The sequence below is a fragment of the Dermacentor silvarum genome, chromosome 6, assembly GCF_013339745.2.
Source record: "Dermacentor silvarum isolate Dsil-2018 chromosome 6, BIME_Dsil_1.4, whole genome shotgun sequence".
NCBI classification, from domain to species: domain Eukaryota; kingdom Metazoa; phylum Arthropoda; class Arachnida; order Ixodida; family Ixodidae; genus Dermacentor; species Dermacentor silvarum.
Window position 1 is genome coordinate 185757776 of NC_051159.1, and position 20670 is coordinate 185778445.

At 47.3% G+C, this 20670-nt stretch overlaps 1 protein-coding gene across 1 annotated transcript in view; it reads left to right on the forward strand.

Moving 5' to 3' along the window:
• Window positions 1-20670, forward strand: part of LOC119456541 (uncharacterized) — a 491108-nt gene that overhangs the window by 378149 nt on the left and 92289 nt on the right. Inside the window, exon 4 of the mRNA XM_037718374.2 lies at window positions 13032-13165. Within this exon, the coding sequence (XP_037574302.1) occupies window positions 13032-13165 (134 nt within the window). The remainder of the gene's footprint in view (window positions 1-13031; window positions 13166-20670) is intronic.

The following is a 20670-nucleotide window of genomic DNA, read 5'->3' on the forward strand; positions in this document are numbered from 1 at the left end:
AAGGAAGTTCATTTTGTATTATTTATTCTTTATTTCTCTCGCTCTCTGTCTCCCTTTCTCTCTCTCTGCACCTCCTCTCCTCCTATGCCCTGCTTTCACTCTCTGCCAGTTCGGCGATGCTGCGCACGACAACGAGACCAACCTAGCGACGCCTTAACAGGTCCGCTGTAATAAAATTAGTAGACTTTGCCGAAGCGAATGGCCGCTGGGCATTGTCTGCCTAGCGTTCTTTGCCAGCCGTCACACTGCATGCAGAATGCGTTTAATAGGGGTGTCACACGGCCACGTTGGATCACGATCAAGGCTGATCCGGATTAAATTTGTCCATCACGATTGGCTCACTTCCTCAGCTTGCGCAAAGAAGCTAATCACAATCGAGAAAATGCATCCACGTCGGTCTCAATCGCGATCAAAAGTGGACCGTGTGACACCCGTATAAGAATTACCGCATCAGCAACTCACTTGATGGGACCGAGGAGGACGCACTGTGGGATGCGGCCAGCGACAGCAGCCATCTTCTTACGACACTTCTGCAAGTTCGGATAAATGAGACTGCAACTCCGATGATGGATCAGTGACACCGTTGTGAAAATAAATGTGTTTCAGTGATTTGTTTGTATCTTTTTTTTTTCACTTCAAGGTAAGGGGTTGCTCTATATTCCCATTCAACATATAATCCCGTTTACACGGGTATTACACGTCAGCTACTGTTACATACAGAACTGAACGGCTGCACTATTGTGCCAAAATGGCACGACGCCTGCAACACTATGTGCCTACATAGCTAACAAATACAGTTGTTTACGACTTTGCCCATTGGGTTTGGCTATGAAGACTCTCTCAACGTCGACTTTCCTACAGGTCATTGATGACGGATATAGAGGTTACGGCGACAAATATACAGTTATAGTGTCACAATTGCGACACTTTTTTTTCGTGCCGTCCACACCTTCGGAGTTCGAAAAAGGTTAATAAGCCAGCATGTCCATAAAAGGCTAATAAACCAGCGAATAATGTCAATTGACTTTACACGGAGTTGAACATACAGCGATAAGTTAGTCGAGTGCTGACTTATAGCCTGCCTCATCGTATCCGGCCTCTAACCACTGCTGCAGTGCCTGATATAGGCAGAAAGCTTGCTACATCGTGCACTGCCATCCACAATCGATCAGACATTCTTAGAAGGCAAACATTTCCGCTGCCCTCAGTGGTGCTTCAAGTCTAACGATGGCGTGAACGTCATTTTGGCATTCGCGGTGCTGTAAAACATGTCTCTTCATGTAAGGTACACGGCTTAGTCGACGGCAGCTACAGCAGTACTGATGCCAACCGTAAGGAAATGCTCTATACTCTGAGGTACGGGCTGAAGAATTTTCTCCCTACTCAGCCTGAAAGCCACTTATGAAATCAACGGCAGAATCCCATACAGCAAGCGTGGAAAGTGCAACCAGAAACTTGTGCCACATTTTTGTGGTAATAGCGTCAACATTAATTGTCAATAATAGCCTCGAACACAGGATACTTGGTGTCACATTTTGCTCTAACGTTAGATGGGACACTCACACTAATAAAATTTGCAAAAAGCATTCATCTGCAGCATGACTGATATCATATATATAATATCGCGCTTTTCTTCCTATTCGCATTAAACTTCATATATACCGTGCACTGTTTGAATCCCATCTTACTTACTGCAATTTAGTATGCGCAGCGACTACTGCTGCCAACGTCACCAAGATTCTGACACTGCAAAAGAGGATAGTTGGTTACGTAGCAATTCTTTCCTACCTCTCGCATACATAAGTATTGTCCCTGCAACATGTATGCATGAATTTCGCATTTTACGTTCCTTCCATTTCTCATCTAGTGCATTTCGGAAATGCATTAGATTTCACAACAACCGTCTTAACACCAGGAGTGATCCCACGCTTTCTCACAAATTATAAATTGTGATGTTAGCACATAAATTACCCTTTATATTAAATAAGTACACCGACAGTCATCATTACAATTTTATTCAACTAGGGCAACACTTTGTTGAAGCGCAATTTGTTTGGCAAGCTTTTTCTGCGTTTCAACTACTAAAATTCGCTTCGAGTATGCTTAGTATAATCTAAATGTTGTTTGTTGTCCTTGTTCGCTTTACTTGTACTATTGTGTACGTTTACTATTGCGTAATCACGGTACCTTGTAATAATATATATATATGTATATATATATATAAGGCGGGCGTTCTAGTGGTAGAACGCCCGCCTCGGCTGCGGGAGGCTGTGGGTTCGATTCTCACCGCCGCCGGGCACCCACTGGTTCAAAAGGGTACAAGCGTACCCCGGCCTGGCGTTCGGCTTCCTTCAGGGGTGATACGCTTGGGAAAGAAGCCTGCGCCCTGAATTCCCGTCGAAACCAACGTGAGCACGGAAATAAAGTGGTGTCTGGGCCGCTCCCATGGCGGTCATTTCCCATGTGGCGCCCCAAGCACCTATTGAGGTGGGGGCACCTTCGGGTTGAGGTCAAACACCCCTTTCCAAGCGTTCAGGTCCCATAATGGCCGAGCACCAGGCTGGGAGCGCGCTTGTACCTATTTTACCGGTAGGTACCCGGCGGCAGCACTTGCCTCCCACAGCCGCGGCGGATGCTCGTCTACAAGCCTCTGTGGTTGGACAAGAGGCGCCCAGAGACAACAGCTGAAATCTCTACTGGGCCCTCTTTCGAGATGTGGACCCCCACGACAGCCGAGCACCAGGCCAGGGGACATCTCTACCCATGAGAAAAACCGGTGGGTTCCCGGCGGCACCGGGATTTGAACTCGGTACCTGCCGCATACGAGGCGGATGCTCTACCGCTAGGCCATCGCTGCGGTTGTCTCCGTGCATTTACAATATATATATATATATATATATATATATATATATATATATATATATATATATATATATATATATATATATATATATATATATATATATATATTGTAAATGAACGGAGACGGAGACACAGCACCCATTCCTGGGCCGGCTGTTCTGTTCTCTTTCTTCATCTTCCTCGTCCTCCTAGCGCCCGCTTTGCGAGCGCCAGAGGCCAAGTTCACTACATCTTCACACTTGGCCACGCTGCGAGTTTCCGGCGCGCTTGTAACCAGGCAACTTGTCCAGGGAGTGAGGTCGTCGATGGTGAGCCGTCCAGCGCGCAACCAGCTTCTCTGGCGGGCGGCACTGACTGTTGCGCGCTGGTCGCATGTCTCACCGACGATCACACCATCGCAGATGCGCACGTAGGGCACGAGATGCTGGACAACGAAACGCCGCTTTTCTCAGCTGTAGCGTGCGTCCCCTCAGTGACACCGCCGACCAACCAAGCTTCGCCGATGCGCCCGAACACGCTGAGCTCGACGCAACACCTGCTGTTGCTGACTCGTCCCCATCCGGAGGCAGAACGAGGATCGTCGGCCCTGAAACCCATGGCCGCTTGCGCATCCGGTGCCTCTTGCAGTCTCTCGTGCCGGCAACCCGCGACAGTCCCTTCAGCGTCCCGAGGCCTCCCGTGCGTCCCTGGCGCGCAAGAAGGTCCTCGATGACGATGAGCTCAGGCGCGCCACCCGGCTCCGCCTCTGCCAGCGAGGCCCCACTCAGCGCGGGGCTAACAGCGACGCATTCGGCCAATGACCGCGTTGAAATTCCAGCATATGTCGGGTCCGGACGGTTGTGCCCGCCGCGATCCGTGGACACATCGGGCTCCTGGAGTGCCAGCCGCTCAAACACTAACGGAGCTGGCGCCTCCCTGCGCTCCGCCACCGCTGAATTCGGGAGCCGCCCCACCGACGGCTGCGGATGGAAAGCGGTCCCGGTCCCCAAGAGTGATGGTGTAGTAGTATCGGACGCTGACACAGAGACCGAGATCCCTGGTGGAAAGAAAATGGCTCGCATCCGTGATCTACCACGAAGCAGGCTGCGAGGCCGTCTACTAAAACCATGCCGGGTGCAGCTGCAGTGCCGAGATGGTGCAACTCCCGAGCTTCTCTGGGTTGCCGCCGCAGCGCCTCGGCTGGCGTAGACTGCCAAGTCGAAGCAGCAGTGGTGGCTTGCGGCGTGGTCAGAGCTTGTGGTGATGCGCTGCCCGGTGGTGGGTCGACGCAGGAGCGGCGGTTGCCACGCGCTTCCCACCGTCTGCGTTAAAGTCGACGGCGACACCCGGTGAGCCGGCGCCTACGGTGGGGCAGCCTGTAGCTCTCCCTGTCGAGGCGTTGCTGGGCACATCCGCCGCAGGATCGGAGCGGTAGCTCTCCGGAGCGCCGTGCGCAGAGCTGCGCTGATCGGACTCACCGCAGGCATAGGGAAGCGGGCCGAAAGCAGCTATCAGAGCTGCGCTCCATGCAGGCCAGGACCGCTGCTTGATGCCTGCGTAGTTGTCCCAAGCCTTCGCGGCACCGCGAAGTCATTTTGCTGCAACCAGCCATCTTGTGTGGTCTGACCAAGCATGACGATCACCCAAGGCATTGATGTTGCGAAGCCAAAGGATGACGTCATCTGGAAAGCCGTGAAAAGGCGGTATTTCCACTAACGCCGGCAGTAGGGAAGCGTGGACGGCATAGCCAGGGGAGCGTGAACAGCATCTCTAACTGACTGAGATGGCGATGATACCATGGGACAGTGATCCAGAGCACGCGAAGCGTGGACGGCCTTCCCAGGCCGCAGGAGGCACCCACGACGGCGAGGATCTATGTCCAAGGCAGCGTGAACGGCATTCCTTGGGGGCTCGGAGATCCAGGTAGACCCAAGTGCGGCATCCATGACAAGGGAAGCGTTGACGGCGTTCCCTCGCCAGAAGGACCCTGGACGGCGAGATGCCGGAGGACGCAAAGGCCTCCGCAGCACGGTGCTTAAGGCTGAAGCCCCTTAAGACTTGGCTTTCGTCGACTGCGCCATTGTAAAGGAACGGAGACACAGCACCCGTTCCTGGTTTGGTTTGGTTTGGTGCCTATAGAAATAGCACAACCCACTACGGGGGATTGGCCATGAATCGGGCGACAGTAGGAAGAAAAATGAAGGATACTTAAATGGGATTTTCTTAATTAAGATTGAGATAATAAATGAATTCTAATCGTTAATATTAATGTTCATGCTATAGCATCTTAAAATTTGAAGCAAATATTTTGTTGTCTTGTGAAAAAAAAATTAGCATGGCAGTCTCCTTATTTCCATTACAAAATTAAATATGGCATCACATACGTTCCTATTACAGTGTCCTAGTGCCGACGCCCCGAGAGATAGAATGATAGGTAGCGTAATGGGCAATCCAAGTTGGCGGAGGGGACCTCCTAGAAGTCGTTTTCTGTGCATGGTGAACCTACGACACTCTATAAAGAAATGATCCATAGTTTCGGGTTCATTGCAATAAAAGCATTGGGGGGAAGGCGCCATACCAGACCTATGGGAATAGAAATTAAGCCTTGGTATTCGGCAACGCATTCTAGTAAACGACACTTCAAATTTTCTTGTTGAACACCATCTGCTGTGCCAAGAAAACCTAAGGTGCTGAAAATCGGTGTTATTGAGTACACATGATTTGGCCTGTCCTTCCTGGACAGAAAATTTTTTTAAATCTCGCAGAAGTGACGTATACCGAAGGTCTTAGGATCCTCAGTACCGGGCCGTTAAGAGATGCCGCTGCTAGTGCGTCTGCAGATTCGTTTAAAGTGAGCCCCACGTGCCCTGGCACCCATACCAGATGGATAAGGCGTAAATGTTCGGGGATGGATGAATAAAATTCTAGGAGAATGATAGATGAATTGGGCACTGATAAAGCGGAGCAAACAGACAAGGAGTCGGTTGAGATTACGGCTGAAGTAATAGATGTTCCTGGGCCGGCTGTTCTATTCTCTTTCTTCGTCTTCCTCGTCCTCCTAGCGCCCGCTTTGCGAGCGCCAGAGGCCAAGTTCACTACATCTTCACAATATATACAGGGTTTTCTTTTTTTTTTTTTTAGCTGCACCAAATTTTTTAAATTAGACAAATATATATCTGTTCACGTCATCTTTACCATTCGAGTGCACCGATTGGCGGCCTCTAGATACAGAGCAATTTCCGCACTTACGTGCGTAATTAGCAAAGTTACGCTAATTAACTTTCTAATTATCAACAATAGGTGACTACAGCAAATCAGTACTTTGGGGCCCGTCCTCGACACTACCTATCCCAACGATCAAATTTTCAATAGCGGAGTTCATGTGAGAGCTAAGCGACCAATTAATTCCCCCTGGCAGGCTCCTTGAAACCGAAACTGGCAGCAAACAGAGCGTCGTTGTCGTCGATTTCGCCGCCCCCCTGCCTTTCGTCACGTCTCCGAGGTAGGCGCCGGTACGGCCCGCGAGCAGCTTGCGTTATCGCCTTGCTATCTGCGGCGCTCGCCGTCGACGCTACAGACTGATATGACGTAATATGACGCCGTGCCTGTAGTATCTAAAAGCCCAAGGAGCGGGGTTCGCTACAGCGCAACGTGGCGCGCGACGGAATGACGAAGTAAATTTGGCGGCCCGCTGGCATTGAAACGCCGCAAACAGCAAGGAGATAACGCAAGCTACTCGTTGGGCCGGACCAGCGGTGACGTCGAAGACCTGACGAAAGGCTGAGGGGGGCGACATCGACGACACAGACGCTCTTCTTGCGGCCAGTTTCAGTTTCAAGCTGCCTGCCAAGGGGAACTAATTGTTTGCGTAGCTCCCACGTGAACTCCGCTATTCAAAATTTGATCGTTGGGCTAGGTAGTGTCGAGGACGGGCCCCAAAGTACTCATTTGCTATAGCCACCTATTGTTGATAATTAGAAAGTTAATTAGCGTAACTTTGCTAATTACGCACGTATGTGCGGAAATTGCTCTGTATCTAGAGGCCGCCCATACGTACACTCGAACGGTAAACATAACGTGACCAAAATTTACATTTTTCTAATTTTAAAAATTTGGTGCAGCTAAAAAAAAAAACACCCTGTATATATTGACACGTATACATGTTTATCTTTCGCCGATGGCCGCTTTCCACCGGCTAACAAATGTTAAACGTTATCGCTCGGCGCAGGACGCGCCTGTATCGGAAGTTTCTAGAACGTTATCGATGCTTCTTTCCGTTGCCTGTTTTCACCGACGCTTATGTTATCTGATTGTATGAGTGACGCGAATTGTCTAGAACTTTCTGGAACACACGCGCGTACCAGGGATTATTCTGGAACCTTCGATGACTCAGGTATAAAAGCCGACGCGTTTTGCCGCTGATCAGATTTTCGACGATCGCCGACTGTGTTCGCCGCTATCGTTGTGCTTTGAGTGTAGCTTGCTTTTGTGGGCACAGGTTCGCCCAATAAACAACCAGTTTCGTCATACACAGTTTTGCGACTGTTTTATTTACCGTCACTACTACGTGACAATATATATATATATATATATATATATATATATATATATATATATATATATATAGATATATATATAATATAGCTCATTGTGGTAAAATAGTCAACTTTTTGTTTGCCTTTATAATATGCTTTCACGTTCCTTTGTATTTCTATGCTAATAACGATATGTTGAAAGTACTGCCTTATTACGGTTGCTAGGACATAGTCGAGCTGTTTGAACCAGATTTTTGCTCTAGCATCCACTTCCAATTTGTACTTCGGAAAAAAAACCAGGACTTTGATTTGACTTGATTTAATATAGCGGCCCTTGTTGGTATTGTTGTCGTACCTTAAATATAATATTTGATTTTATTGCATCTAAAACCTGCAAACCAAGTTTGATGAGTCCTTGAGTCCGTTATGTTACGTTCATCAAGCGTCATCAGCTTGATTCTCATCTTATGTAAGTGTAAGTAAGAATCACGACCTCCTCTATAAACTTCCGACCTGCTCACTGACGCCACCCCTACGGCGGCGCGCGGGCCTAAAAACTGTTGCGTAGAGACCGAAAGTGCCGCCAGGTGCCGCCCGAACTAACCCCCGCAGCAGACGATGCGACGTAGCGCACGTTGAGCGCACGGCGGTCCTGGCGCACTGCTGTGCACGTTATTCTGTTTGTTTTTCGTGTTTCTAACGCGTAGATTGACGGAATTTAATGTCTCAAAGCAACTGTCTGGCCATGAGAAGGACCGTTGTAGAGGGCTCCGAAATAATGTTGACTACCTGACCCAGTTGCACGAGCGATTTTGCAGCGGGATCGAACGCGTAGGTAACAACAACAAACAAACCCAAATAATATACAGCACATGGCATGGAGAATGCAATCCTTATATTCATTTCCTTGCTTCATTTCGTGCAGCGCCGCCTCGTTGGCTGCTGCCAACATCCATTGACTAGTTGGTACAACTAGCCCATGGGGTAATTCGTGCATGGACTAGTTGGTACATTGATATAGAAACCCGAGTTTCTGCAGCGCGAATGAACAGAATATAGATATATATATAAACGACGTACACGGTCATCCGCCTAAGTCGTTTTTTACCTTCATGACCGATTAATTCTCGCTGCATAAGCTCGAGTTTCAAGATTACCTTTATTGTGCTGTCCACACGGGAAAATAAAAGCTAGCGGAAGGAACGGTCGTGCTTTACGCGTCGGGGCCTATAGTAATAGCGACCTTCTAAGGATGAAAGTGTGCAACTGAACTCTCCGCGTACCGCTACGTTGCTACATCGACTATTCGCGCCTACAATATTTTTGAAATGATCCCTAACACGGTTGGTTCTCACGGTTACGGCCACCCTCGAGCTTCGCTGGCATTGCCGCGTATCGGCACTGCTCCCGCGCTCTCATCATTGCTTCTGCTGTATCGTCTTAAGAATATGCTTCAAATAAAAGCGTGAGGAGAGAAACAATTCAATTCAGCAGCTCTTGCGAGCACTATACTGATCCATGGGAATGTTGTGTATACGAACCACGACCTCCTCTATAAACTTTTTTATAGAGGAGTTTATAGAGGAGGTGATGATACGAACAGCCAAGCTTAAATGATTTAGTGCGACTAATTTTGATACTCTACCCATGAAAACCTTGCGCAGAGAAACTTTTCCTTTTCATCAGATTTCCATTTTCAAAGGGACATGCATTTTGGCTGTCTGTCCGCCACATTATACCATCACCTTTTTTTTTTTTTTCACTAATTTTTACATGTCACAGGGAAACTCGTGGAACGATATCCCAGTCGCGATTCTTGACCGCCGCCGGCTCGACTTGCAGATAGCGACGGAACAGTACACCATTTCCGGGAAACGGTGTTACTGCTACCGTACCCTAATGCTGTTGTTGACTGTGCAGTCGCTAAGTGACACACGATCAACTCTGAATGTCACAAAGGCAAGCGCCTACCACACCAACCGAAGAAGCAGACCACGCGGAGCACATGCGGGCACAGCAGATTGCGAAGCGATGGGGGTAAGTGGTGGCGCCACGGCATGCGGTGGCAGTTTGGCGAAATAGAAAAAACAAGACAAGCAAAAGCAAATCTGGCGTCAGGGGGAGCGTCGGCATGAGCAGGTCGGAAGTTTATAGAGGAGGTCGTGGTAAGAATGTATTGACGCGTACGGTGCAGTTGACTTTCATAACAACATTTGCATATTTGCTGCAGGTTCTTGAAGCGATTAATTCTGGTCGATTTGAACACACTTGCTGGTGTCAACACACTGGCCAGACACATTTGTGTGTGTGTTGCCTTTGGCCGTTCTCGTGAGCCGATCAGGGAGACAGTGCAGCCTAAAAATGTTGGCCGTTCCCGTGGGCATGTGGCATTGCTGCGTATGTGCCGCTGTTCAGTGACGCCAACTTGTGTATGTTCCACTGCGTATGGGCCGCTAGGTACGTGCGCTCATCAATAAACCTCTTTGACGCTAACTTAATTCACTAAGTATAGCAACTTTACAATACAATACAATATACTTTATTCGCTTTCTTTATCGAATAGTCAGTTCCGTGGCCACTCTAAGCACACAGTGCTCGTTAGGTGACCAGGCAGTTCTGGAACATCTTCATACATAAAAAGCATACAGTAGTAATGTTGTTATCTTGCTTACAAACTAAAGCAGTACATTTTAAATATGTCACGCTTTATGCCACCACGTTAACACGTTGACATTATTTGCATTTGCGAAACAATCAAACCGACTGATAAATGTGTAGCGTATCGTAACGCGACGATAATGCGCCGTCGTTATTGTCACGTTGCCACTTCTACGTAATCACAATAACATCTAGGTTACTCATTTTACTCAGCTTAAGTTTTCTGGCAGTTTTCTGGAAAATATAGATGCAGAGAAATGATACTGTGCATGCCAGAACCTAGTTGACTCAATCAGGTCACTGGTGTTTTCTGATTTGTCGTCATTGGGATGGCCAGTTTTGTTTTTGAGAGCTTCTTTCAGTATGCCTTTCTTGAACCTTTGTGGAATGAAATGAAGGAATTTACCTGCAAAACGAAGGTGCATGTTTCGGTTCTTGTACCGCCCTAATTCCCAGTGATCTGTTTTTAGCGCGTATTGATAGATTTCGACCAGATAAGGTGGGTCGCTCGATAGTCTTACGAACAGGTAACTACACCTGTGATGACATTGCCTCAAGCACGTTGCCAATTTTTAATGATTGTTTGTGCCCCCTAGTCCATGATCTTCCGGATAGTCATGCTATTTGGTTTCTGGAAGTGGAGTTTCTTGAAAACAAGTGTGCTGGAAGTAAGAACCTAAGGTAAATACTCCTCGCTTACCGTACCGGTCAGCTCACATCAAACTGGTAAAAAGAGCACATAAGGCCCCTCGGTTCCCCTTCTTTCGTAAAAAGAGCAGTGGTTTGGTCGTGCCTTGGAAACGCACACACACACACACACACAAAAAAAAAAAATACTGCACGCACTTGATGCAGGACAGCTCTTGCTTGCAAATGGAACAGATCCTGACACGTTACCTGTTTTTCCCACTTTGATGCGGGTTATACTGTTGTACGCTCTTTTTGTTAACCTCTTTGTGCGTTTGCGTATCGCTTCTTTATGCATAAACAGCATGTTTCAGTAATTAAAAAAAGTGTTGGAAGGTAGGCTCGCGTGGCCCGCCTTAACCCTTTTGTATCCGTCGTTCCTGAGGGCTAAAAAAACTTTGGTCATTGCAGACAAAGTAGCTCGGTGTCTCACCATGTTACTCATCTAATCTAATTCACGCACCATCGTGTCTGGCCTAAATATTATTTCCGAAAGGCAAATGCGAAAGGTATTAACGAAAGCCTCAGAGCACAAAACACAGATCTGTAACTAGCATGTAAATGGATGTAATAAATATTATTATTATTATTATTATTATTATTATTATTATTATTATTATTATTATTATTATTATTATTATTATTATTATTATTATTATTATTGCTTAGAGCATCGGGCATTTCAGCGGGGGAGCAAGCACTGTCGCTGCGATGCTGCTCCTCTCCGCTCTTGTTGTGCCAGTGGGAAGCACCATTTGCATCACTTTGGTGTGCATTTCTAACCTCTAACAACACGCACGCGCACAATGACGCTGCATATGCGGTATGTAGTTGGGACCACACATGATGCCCCCGTTCCGCATCCTTAACTCTCGCGAGTATGCAATCAGGCCCAGTGGACTGTGGCGTTTGACTAAAGGTTGTGCGCTAGATGTGTTAGTTCACTCGCGTCAATTATGGCGCATGTGCATAGTATCAAGCGATTTAAACGTTCGAAGCTTGTCAGCACGGGATATTTCGGCAGCAGCACGAGTAGTTGCGTTTTGCAAATACATGAAATAAAAAGAACGTACTCCGAACTATTAACCAACCGAAAAGAGGCAATGTACGTCATCTGACGCATATAAAAGAAACTGCAGAAGACCCTTCTCTCCCTAGGAAGATCACGACAGCTGCGGGACAAGAAAAAAAAAAGAAACCATGCACACGTCGTAATCGGTAAACAAAGCGACCTTGTACATGCCACGTTTTCTGCTCAATGCACCGCTATCAAAAATGAAGAAAGCTTTGCTCTCATGGAAAGGAATCACGGATGTGTTCTGCTTCATTTTTTCGCATGTTCTACACCGATGAGGAGCGGTCGGCACATTCCTCTGGGCAAAGGCCGAGATAAATTATCACTCTATCTCAGCATCGCTTGTCACAGCCGCAGCTATATAAGCGGACAGCATCGCCACCACGTGCTTACCGCGATGGACGGCGGCAAGTGTGGACAAGTTGCTGCGAGTGGCATTGGGAGCGTGGTTTCCCGCTAGTAGGGTCGTCCCTTAATGCACTGAAATCTTGCTTGCCGTGCTCTGTGAAGCATATTAGCGTACGAATATAAAGTGGTGGCAGTGCTGGGGGTGCTTTTTCCGTTAAGAAAACCATTGCTGCGTCAGCTATTGTGTCTGTTAGAAAACGAGTCTTCTCTTTCTTAAGCGAGTCACTTGCAATATAGAATTTTCGAAAAAAATTTTTTATTTGTGTTTTTTGTTTTTCATTTCGACTGCGTGACACCAGTTCCGCTAAGGTGGGTGGTAAGTGTGACACCGTGACACCCCAAACGTCTCTTCCGATAACACCATGGAGAAGAACATGTTACCGTGTTCATATCACTGTTTTCTTGAAGGCAGTGACGTGTTTCCGAGAACTGTGCGCGTTAAGGTAAAGTTTTTTAGTGTATTTAGAGAACTGCATCCATCGGGATATCACGTCGCTATTTAGTGCAGCTGTTCTGACGCTTCTGGGGACAAAACTATGCAAGAAATATCTCAAATAAAATTTTTATGCTTGTCTGGTTCAGGTGATGGGATTCCTGTTTTGTGAGTGCATACACACTTTCGCGGTAAATAAAACGCATTGATGAATTTGATGTCATTTCTCGTATCAACCTGTATATATGCAAATACCAAGAGTCTGTTCGAAAGCAGCGTGCGTTCTTTTCTTATGCCTTGACTTTTGCACTTCTTTCACGTTGAATCTCTCACTGCATGCAATGGGTGCTCGTTAAGAACTTTCTTCGCTCACACGGCTTATCTGTCGGTGCAGTGCTGCCCCTGGAGGATCCGGTCATTAGAGGGCTCCACAGCCAGTACCAAATTGGGGACCCAGTCAACCTGACGTGCTCCTACGGACCAAGCAAGCCCAACGCCTCACTCACCTGGTACATTAACGATAGGAAGGTGAGAAGCACTCCGACGCAGCGCTCGGAAAATTCCGTTTTCCGTAACAAATGGTCGCTGTAAAGACATATTTACAGAAAATCTGCCAAGCATACACTCAGCTCCTGTGTGGTACTTTCATAACAGCATTCAAGAATACAAAAAAAAAAACATTTTTTTTTCAACGAAACAGACTATGGCCAGAAATTGAGAGATCCCCCAGTAAGGTGTCAGGACGACCTGTACGCTTACCCAACGAGCCATAATGAAACATCTAAGGGAAAAAAAATGTAAGCTGCCGTCTGCTTCGAGTTCTCTATGACGTAGGTTTTTCAGACACCTGTCAGCATGTTTTCTTCATTTGCAACGTTGCGCTACCACGAAAAAAAAAAGCTATATGAGAGTACACAAAAGAGAGCTTTAAAGATTTATATCACTACACTAAAAAGACAGCAAAAATAGTGTGTCATGCTTTTTAGGCACACCGACCACACTATGCATCAGTCAGCGTAAATGTAGCGCAGGAATAGCGGATGCTGCATTTGCTTGGCTGTCATGGCATTTATTGTTGGCACCGAAGCCGAACGCAAAAAGTTACAGAAGCACTTATGTCCCCTTACGTGCATTGAACGCGAAAGTTTTCTGGGCGTGTCGACTATACCGACGTCCATGCTATTTCAACGTCCATGTCACGTGACATTGTTACATGACGCCACCACTTGGTCATGTGACCTTGCAACTTAAATCAAGGTGCCCTGTACCACCCCTCGGGCTTGGTGAAAAAACACAGTCCTTTCTATCGAACGCTGTCTTTTCAACACAAGCGTGCTCCTCACTCTTTTCTGGACCCTTGATTTCGTAATAAAACGGATTCCCACACGCGGCTGCTATTGGCCAACAGCTGACGTCATTCAAGAAAGGTGTTTAGATCAGTGCGCTTCTTCCTGCTGTCACTGTGTATATTTGTGTTTATATTTTATTGGCGAAGTTTAACAAACAGGCTGAAGTAAGGAAACCGGCTTATCGGTGTCGTAGCCGTCGGGTTTCTCGAATGTGGGCTAGTTCTGAACTAGCCTCGAACCACGTGGTCAGACCACACGCACGCTTGCCAGCGCGCGCTCACTCCTGGCTGCTCCTGGCTTCGTAATGAGTTATTGATAAAATGTGCAAGTTGGATGTGGTCAAGCTGGTGCATGAGAAAGCGCCCCACGTAGCACAGCGAGACATGTGCGCGAGCGTGCACTCAAGCCAAAGCATGCAGCTGCGATCGGCTACGTAGCGTAGATACCGCGGCCACCGCGGGGTGCCGGGACGAGTCCACTGGCTGGCTTAGGGTGCCTCTTTGTACGGCGGGCGAGGAGGACACCCGAACTGACGTAGCGCAAAGCGGCTCGCTTAGGACAACCGCGTTTGGCGCTTCGTATACGCGCCAAAATCGGCAGTTGGGGCGGCTATGTGAACATCCAAAATGACATTCCAGCTGTGAACCACGGTGACGTTCAGCAGGCTGTGGGCACACCCTGTTCCGCCGTAGCCTTCGCAGTGCAAATCATTGCCGAAGGAGCGGCAGCACCGCGAGTGGTGTTTTTGATTGCCAATAACTCAGTATCTGGTGAACGCATTGAACAACTTTTTTTGCGGCAAAATATTTCTGAAATAGTTAAATTAAACTTCAAATTAATTTCTTGACTTCGATAACAAGTGGTTCAGGGCCCCTTTAAGGTTCTTACTTGGCTACGTGACGTCACGTGACGTGACCACTTGGTTATGTGCTCGAACTGGGCAAAGGCAATTTTGAGGGTGGGCCACCCTAATTTTGGAGGTGGGCTAACTGCGAGTAGGCGAGGTTTTGAATGTGGGTCAACACATTTTTCGAATTGGGGAACTCAATTTGGGGTGGGCCAAATCAATCTTGGGAGTGGGCCAGGTTGGTTTTGAAGGTGTGTCAACTCAATTTTCGAATTGGGCAAAGTCAATTTTTGGGGTGTGAGTCACGGCGTCCGACGCGGCTGTTCACCGTGGCATTTCGTAGTGCGAGCCGCAGCAGGTCCAACGCGGGGAACGTGGCGTCATCAATTTGTCACGTGGGTCTTGGTACCATCGGATGTTAACGCCGGACGCTCGCCGGATTTTCTGCCTCATGGGGCATATATTGCTTTGGCATTAAAAAGCGCTGTTGAAAGCCGATCCCACCCCTCTGTTTATTCGTAGCATTGCTCCTTTGCGAAGCTATTGCGAACTGCGCTCTGCATGGACGCGCTCGCGCACCAGCCTAAGCAAGTGACGCTTCTTTGCTTTCTGACGCTGCCTGTGCGGCTTGTGGGTGGCAGACGACACCAGCAGCCTATGTTTGTGAGCAAGACGAAGCTACATCCAGCATTGGCACAGAGAAGTGCCTTTAATGGTCTTCGCAAATCGAACACCTATCAAGTCCTTGAAAGCCCTGGAGTTGAGCACAGTGTCATTCGTCCTCTTGCCCGTTATGCTGCCAGATAGCAAACAAAGTCGGCCTAGGCCATTAATCTTTATCACGGCACACATAACTCGGGGAAACAAGAAGCGGCCCGTAAAAACTGTCACTCACTTTATGTCGCTATGCGAGTCTATAAGCACGTCGTGTAGGCCGCCTTCTTGGGAACGAAATATCAGTCGCCAAGTTAAACAACTCTCCGAAAGAGTTTTCACAGAGTAAAGTACCGTGTAGGTTAATGTGTCTTCTCTTGTAATTCATGGCTTAAAGCACTCCGTTGAGCCAAGAGCTGAGACTGCCCGCAAGACGGGTGTGAACATGGCTATACCTCTCATTTTGCTACTTGGGTTCGTCCTTCAGACTTGAGAGAATGTGTCTTCGTTTTGCTGTCTTCGTAACCCCTTTATTCTCCCCTCTGCCGTATCCTGCAGGGATCTTCCAGCAAATATCAATCAGGGAAGCATACGCGTGCTGCTTGCACACGTGAGGCAGAGCAAACTGCTTGGATGCGCCTTGTCAGAATTAATAGGTGGTTCGGTTCCTCTTTCCTTTGCTTTCGGTCCCGTAAGAGTGCACTCTTTTGACAGTGTCCTAGATTTATTTCACTTATGTAAAGCCAATTTCCCTTTGTGGCAAGGGGGTGGTTGCATGCCGCTTTCATGAAAACCAGACGCCATGCAAAGAGAATACGTCGGTATACAGAAGTGAAATACCTGTTTAGGCAATGAAAATTCTTTTTAGTGTGCAAATCGTAGGAAGCAAGCAAGAAAGCGACAGAACAGAGAACATTCTAACGAACAAGTTTATTGCTGAGATGGCGTGACTATAAGTACAATCAGAGGGGGGGCAAATGTAGGGGGTGAAATAACTGCGTAGGCGCATGTGCAAGAACACGCATCAGCGCGAGATTCCCGCCATCTGAGCAATAAACTTGGTTGGTATTAGGGCGTTCTGTCCTGTCGCCTTCTTCCCTCCTTCCTACGATTTGCGCACTAAAAACTTTTTCCTTGTTAAGCAATGTTTCGCCAACCAGCCCAAGCAGGCACCCTTTTCGAATGACTTGTCTTATGTGGACTAAATGAGTTTCGATGAACAGCATACCCACAACGTAGAAATGATACTTTTGAAGCCGTACCCTAAACGTCCACAGTTGTTTGGACATTCTTTTATCTCATGTTAGCCACGTATGAATCAACGGTCTGCAGATGAATCAAGAACTGCAGTTCTAAGATTCCAATGTCCTGTTCAGCCACGAGGGAGATGATTCACAACAAATTATTGATTGCCTTATCGGCCGATGTTTGAGAGTATGTTTTAGGAGTATTATGCAAAGTCTAAGGCGATGATCAATATCGCCTGGCAAGAAAACACCACGTGATTGGTAATCAGCCTCTTGAAGATGTGTAAGGGTACATTTATGTAAGGTAAAGGGTGACATGGGACCATGATCATGAGAAATATATTTTCAGAAGAATGTGATCGGGTTGGCGGGCAGCACTCCCAACGCATGACTGCCTGCTTACCGACCTCCTTAAAAACATCCTTCGCATATGTGTGCCAAACTAAGCAACATCTGCATCAAAGACAGCGGAGCCGTATAGGCGAGTTCTCACACCCTTCGTAAGCACTAGGAGTCTGATTGCTAGTGGTTCTTGATGACGGCTCCCATGCGCGATCTTCTTTCACCGCCACAGCCGCAGAAACTCCTAGCTGACCTCCAATGCGGGGCTGTCAAAATGCGACGTGAGAAAGAAAACTTACTGATGACTGCCTCAAAAATCCGCGCAATTATGCTGTTATCTATTCGAATGAGGTATACGCAGGGCAAGGATGGGCGCTGATTGCCCAGTGTGAAATTTGCGAGCAGAGTACAGAGTCGGTTGACGCAAGGTAGGGGTAATTCTACATCGCTGGGCCTTCGTCGTTTACAGTTTTGTACGCAAAATAGGCTGGCAACGCCGCGGCAGCAGCAGCTACGATATATGGCTCTAGAGCATGCTCTCCTACTATGCATCTATCCACAACTTAATAGCGCTACTTGTTTTCCGAGTATCACAGACCCACTAAGCCGGAAGTTTTGCTTCGGCGCCAAGTAAGCCTTCTCTTCATTTCTGCATGGTTCAATATTTGAGGCACTGCGACAACGGTACAGGTTTTTTCGTAAAATTTCTGCAGACTTTCGCTATGACGAGCGTCCTCTGGTCGCGATCACTCCTCGGTGTGCTACCGACGGACGGCACAACGACGGCATTAGCTAGACATATGCTTAGTTAGGGCGCGCCTTTCAAATAATTCATCCTGAGCCGGCTATAACACGGGCGCCCACCTGATGTGGTTCACTTGTTTCCACATGGCGAAGCAAGGCGGCAAACAGCCTCGGGCTAAACTTGTTTCATTTGTAAGGTGGCATTTCTTCAACAGCCGAAACCAACAGAGAGCAGAAGATATGCACAACAGGCGGAGCCACACCCAGTGAATTGTCTGGCACGCCTAATAAGTATGAACTAGTATGGACGCTTGACAAGCATGAATATTCGGCACATGCCCTTTGTCGCTCACAGATGCACGTGCATAAACTACCGAGTTTTCTGAGTAGTGAGAGGAGAAGAGCAATTAGTGGTGCTGTTCTGCAAGTGCTTCATGTACTGGGAAACCACGTACGGGCGCAAGCACTCCATTTGTCCCAGCATCACATGATATGAAAGTAGCACCCTTGCTTACCTGTTTCATTTCTTTTGAAATCTTTTAACTACAGTACCAAAAAAAAAAAAAAACGATTCGGTGATACTCTCTGAAGGGGTCCGTAGTGATTACTCTTCTTCAAACTCTCGCGGAAACTTTGTTGTACGCCACTACGGTGCCGAGAAGAGTACAAAGCAGACGTGAAATTGTGATTAAGAGACTTCTATTATGCCGTCTTAAAATTTATCGTTGGCTTATAGTACAACAAAGAAAGATGACTTGCTTACAACCACAAAGTCAAATGACAAAACTGAAGCCTGTCCTGATGCTGAATGTTACAAGTGAAATCAAGGACGTCAGCTTGTTTGTTAGAACACGAGAACATTGCCTATTGTGCCTATCGTGAAAACATTGCCCATCCCTGTATTGAGCAAGTACTATCAAGCGATAACCCTGCCAGATAATTGGATATACAATCTACTCACTCACTCACACACAACTATGCTAAGATTAAATTGTCAAAACCAATATTTTGATCTGCGTAGTGCTGTTCCTGAAAACAGCCTTGGAGCATTTTTCTGTAGCATTTTGCTCACACATCTGATAGAGTAAAATAACAATTATAAATATTAGCACAAATTGGACCTAATTCAGTTTCTAACTGCGACAACTTATTCTGTACACACATTTTTTGTCGCTAGTACTGTAAACGATTTCGCTGACAGAATAATACTAAAGGTTTCACAACCCTTCGAGCACCTTCGTGCTTCTCAAGTAATTCCGAGTAGACACAACGGCAAGGATTTGTACCGCCATGGGAAACAATTTAATTTTAAGGGAAGTGGCAGGAGCGGCTGAATATTCATGGCGAAAATGAAAGTTAACGTGGCGGTGCCTCACTCTGCATCGTTCGGACCTATTTTACAGCGTAAACTGTTATGGGCTCATTCCAATAGCCGTTACGGTTCGCGATGGTGTCCGCCGCCGCCGCTGACCGTAACCGCCATCGCCAGAAATGCGAAAAAAGTACCCGGTTCCCGCCGGGATTGAACACAGACCAGCTGCGCTGGAGTCAGATACTCTGCCACTGAGCCACGCAAGCGCATGCTATCGGGTGGCGGAAAATGCCCTATAAACGCGCCCTAGGCAGGCGCGCATGCGCAGACGACGAGATGCGATTCAGACGAGGCGCGCAATCAACGCGATCCTGAGCCTCCGCCAGTATGGTGGCGCCATCTAGTTAAGGCGCCTGCAAACGCATCGTGCCCACATGTAACTGTACGTGGTATTCTGGATACCTCTTCGGTGTACAGCAGTACGAACCACTGCTGAAGAAGCGAACCGTAGAGCTACGTGCGCGGCTACAACCAGGCATCATCGGGCTCAGCAGACTGCTTTGCAAAGAGCATTACAAGCCGCAGCTCACCGTCGACGCCGGGCGGACAGTTCAGATCGTTCTCGTCAAAATGAAGCGAAGAGACTGCCGCCAAGACCCTGACATTGTGTGTGGGGCCGAAATTGGAGCTACTCTAGAGCCGCTCCACCAGTTTACGCTGTGACTGTGCTGCGTCTGCCGCGCAGGCCTCTGATTTTTTTGGTAATGAAACGTTCTGATGGCAGTGAGATTCTAATGTCTTTTCCTCCAAGGCCACATTTTTGCACTAAACAGTGAAGCCGAAGTAAATTCCACAGGAAACAAGCGCGTGAGGTGAGGTGAGAAGGCATTACCCAGCCACTCTCCGCTGTGGCACTTTCCTTGCACTTCTTTTTTGCGCATGTTCACATAGGATCATGTCCAGCCACTGAGCACTTGTGATGGGTCACTTATTTGAGACCACATATTGTGGTAATATTACACTTATATACAAATTTCTCGTACTGTTTTACAACAAAGGCGAAGAATCAGGTTTATGCGAACACTACTTTTCTTTCTAATCTGAATCAGCCTTCTCATTTTTTTAATTAAATGCGAAGCATTTCTTGGCGAAAATTTGCAACTTTGACAGTATCTATCTAGCCGCCTAGATTTTGGTGCTCTCAGGTCGTATCGTTAACTTGGTATTTGCCAAAATTGGCATACTATGACAAGAGTGTATGACGAACCTAAATGAGTGGTCATGACATGACTATCATCACATGTTTGTCATGTAGGTCATCAAACAGCTACCTACGTCTTGGTGCTCTCGTGGTCGTTTCGTTAACTTGGTAGGTACCAAAATTGGCATAGATGACAACAGTATTTGACGAACATAAATGATAGGTCATGACATGAACGTCATAACATGCGTGTCATGTAGGTCATGAAGCAGCCACCTAAAATGACACTGACCCAGCGAAAAAAATATTAACACTCAAAGACCACTGCAACGGGTGC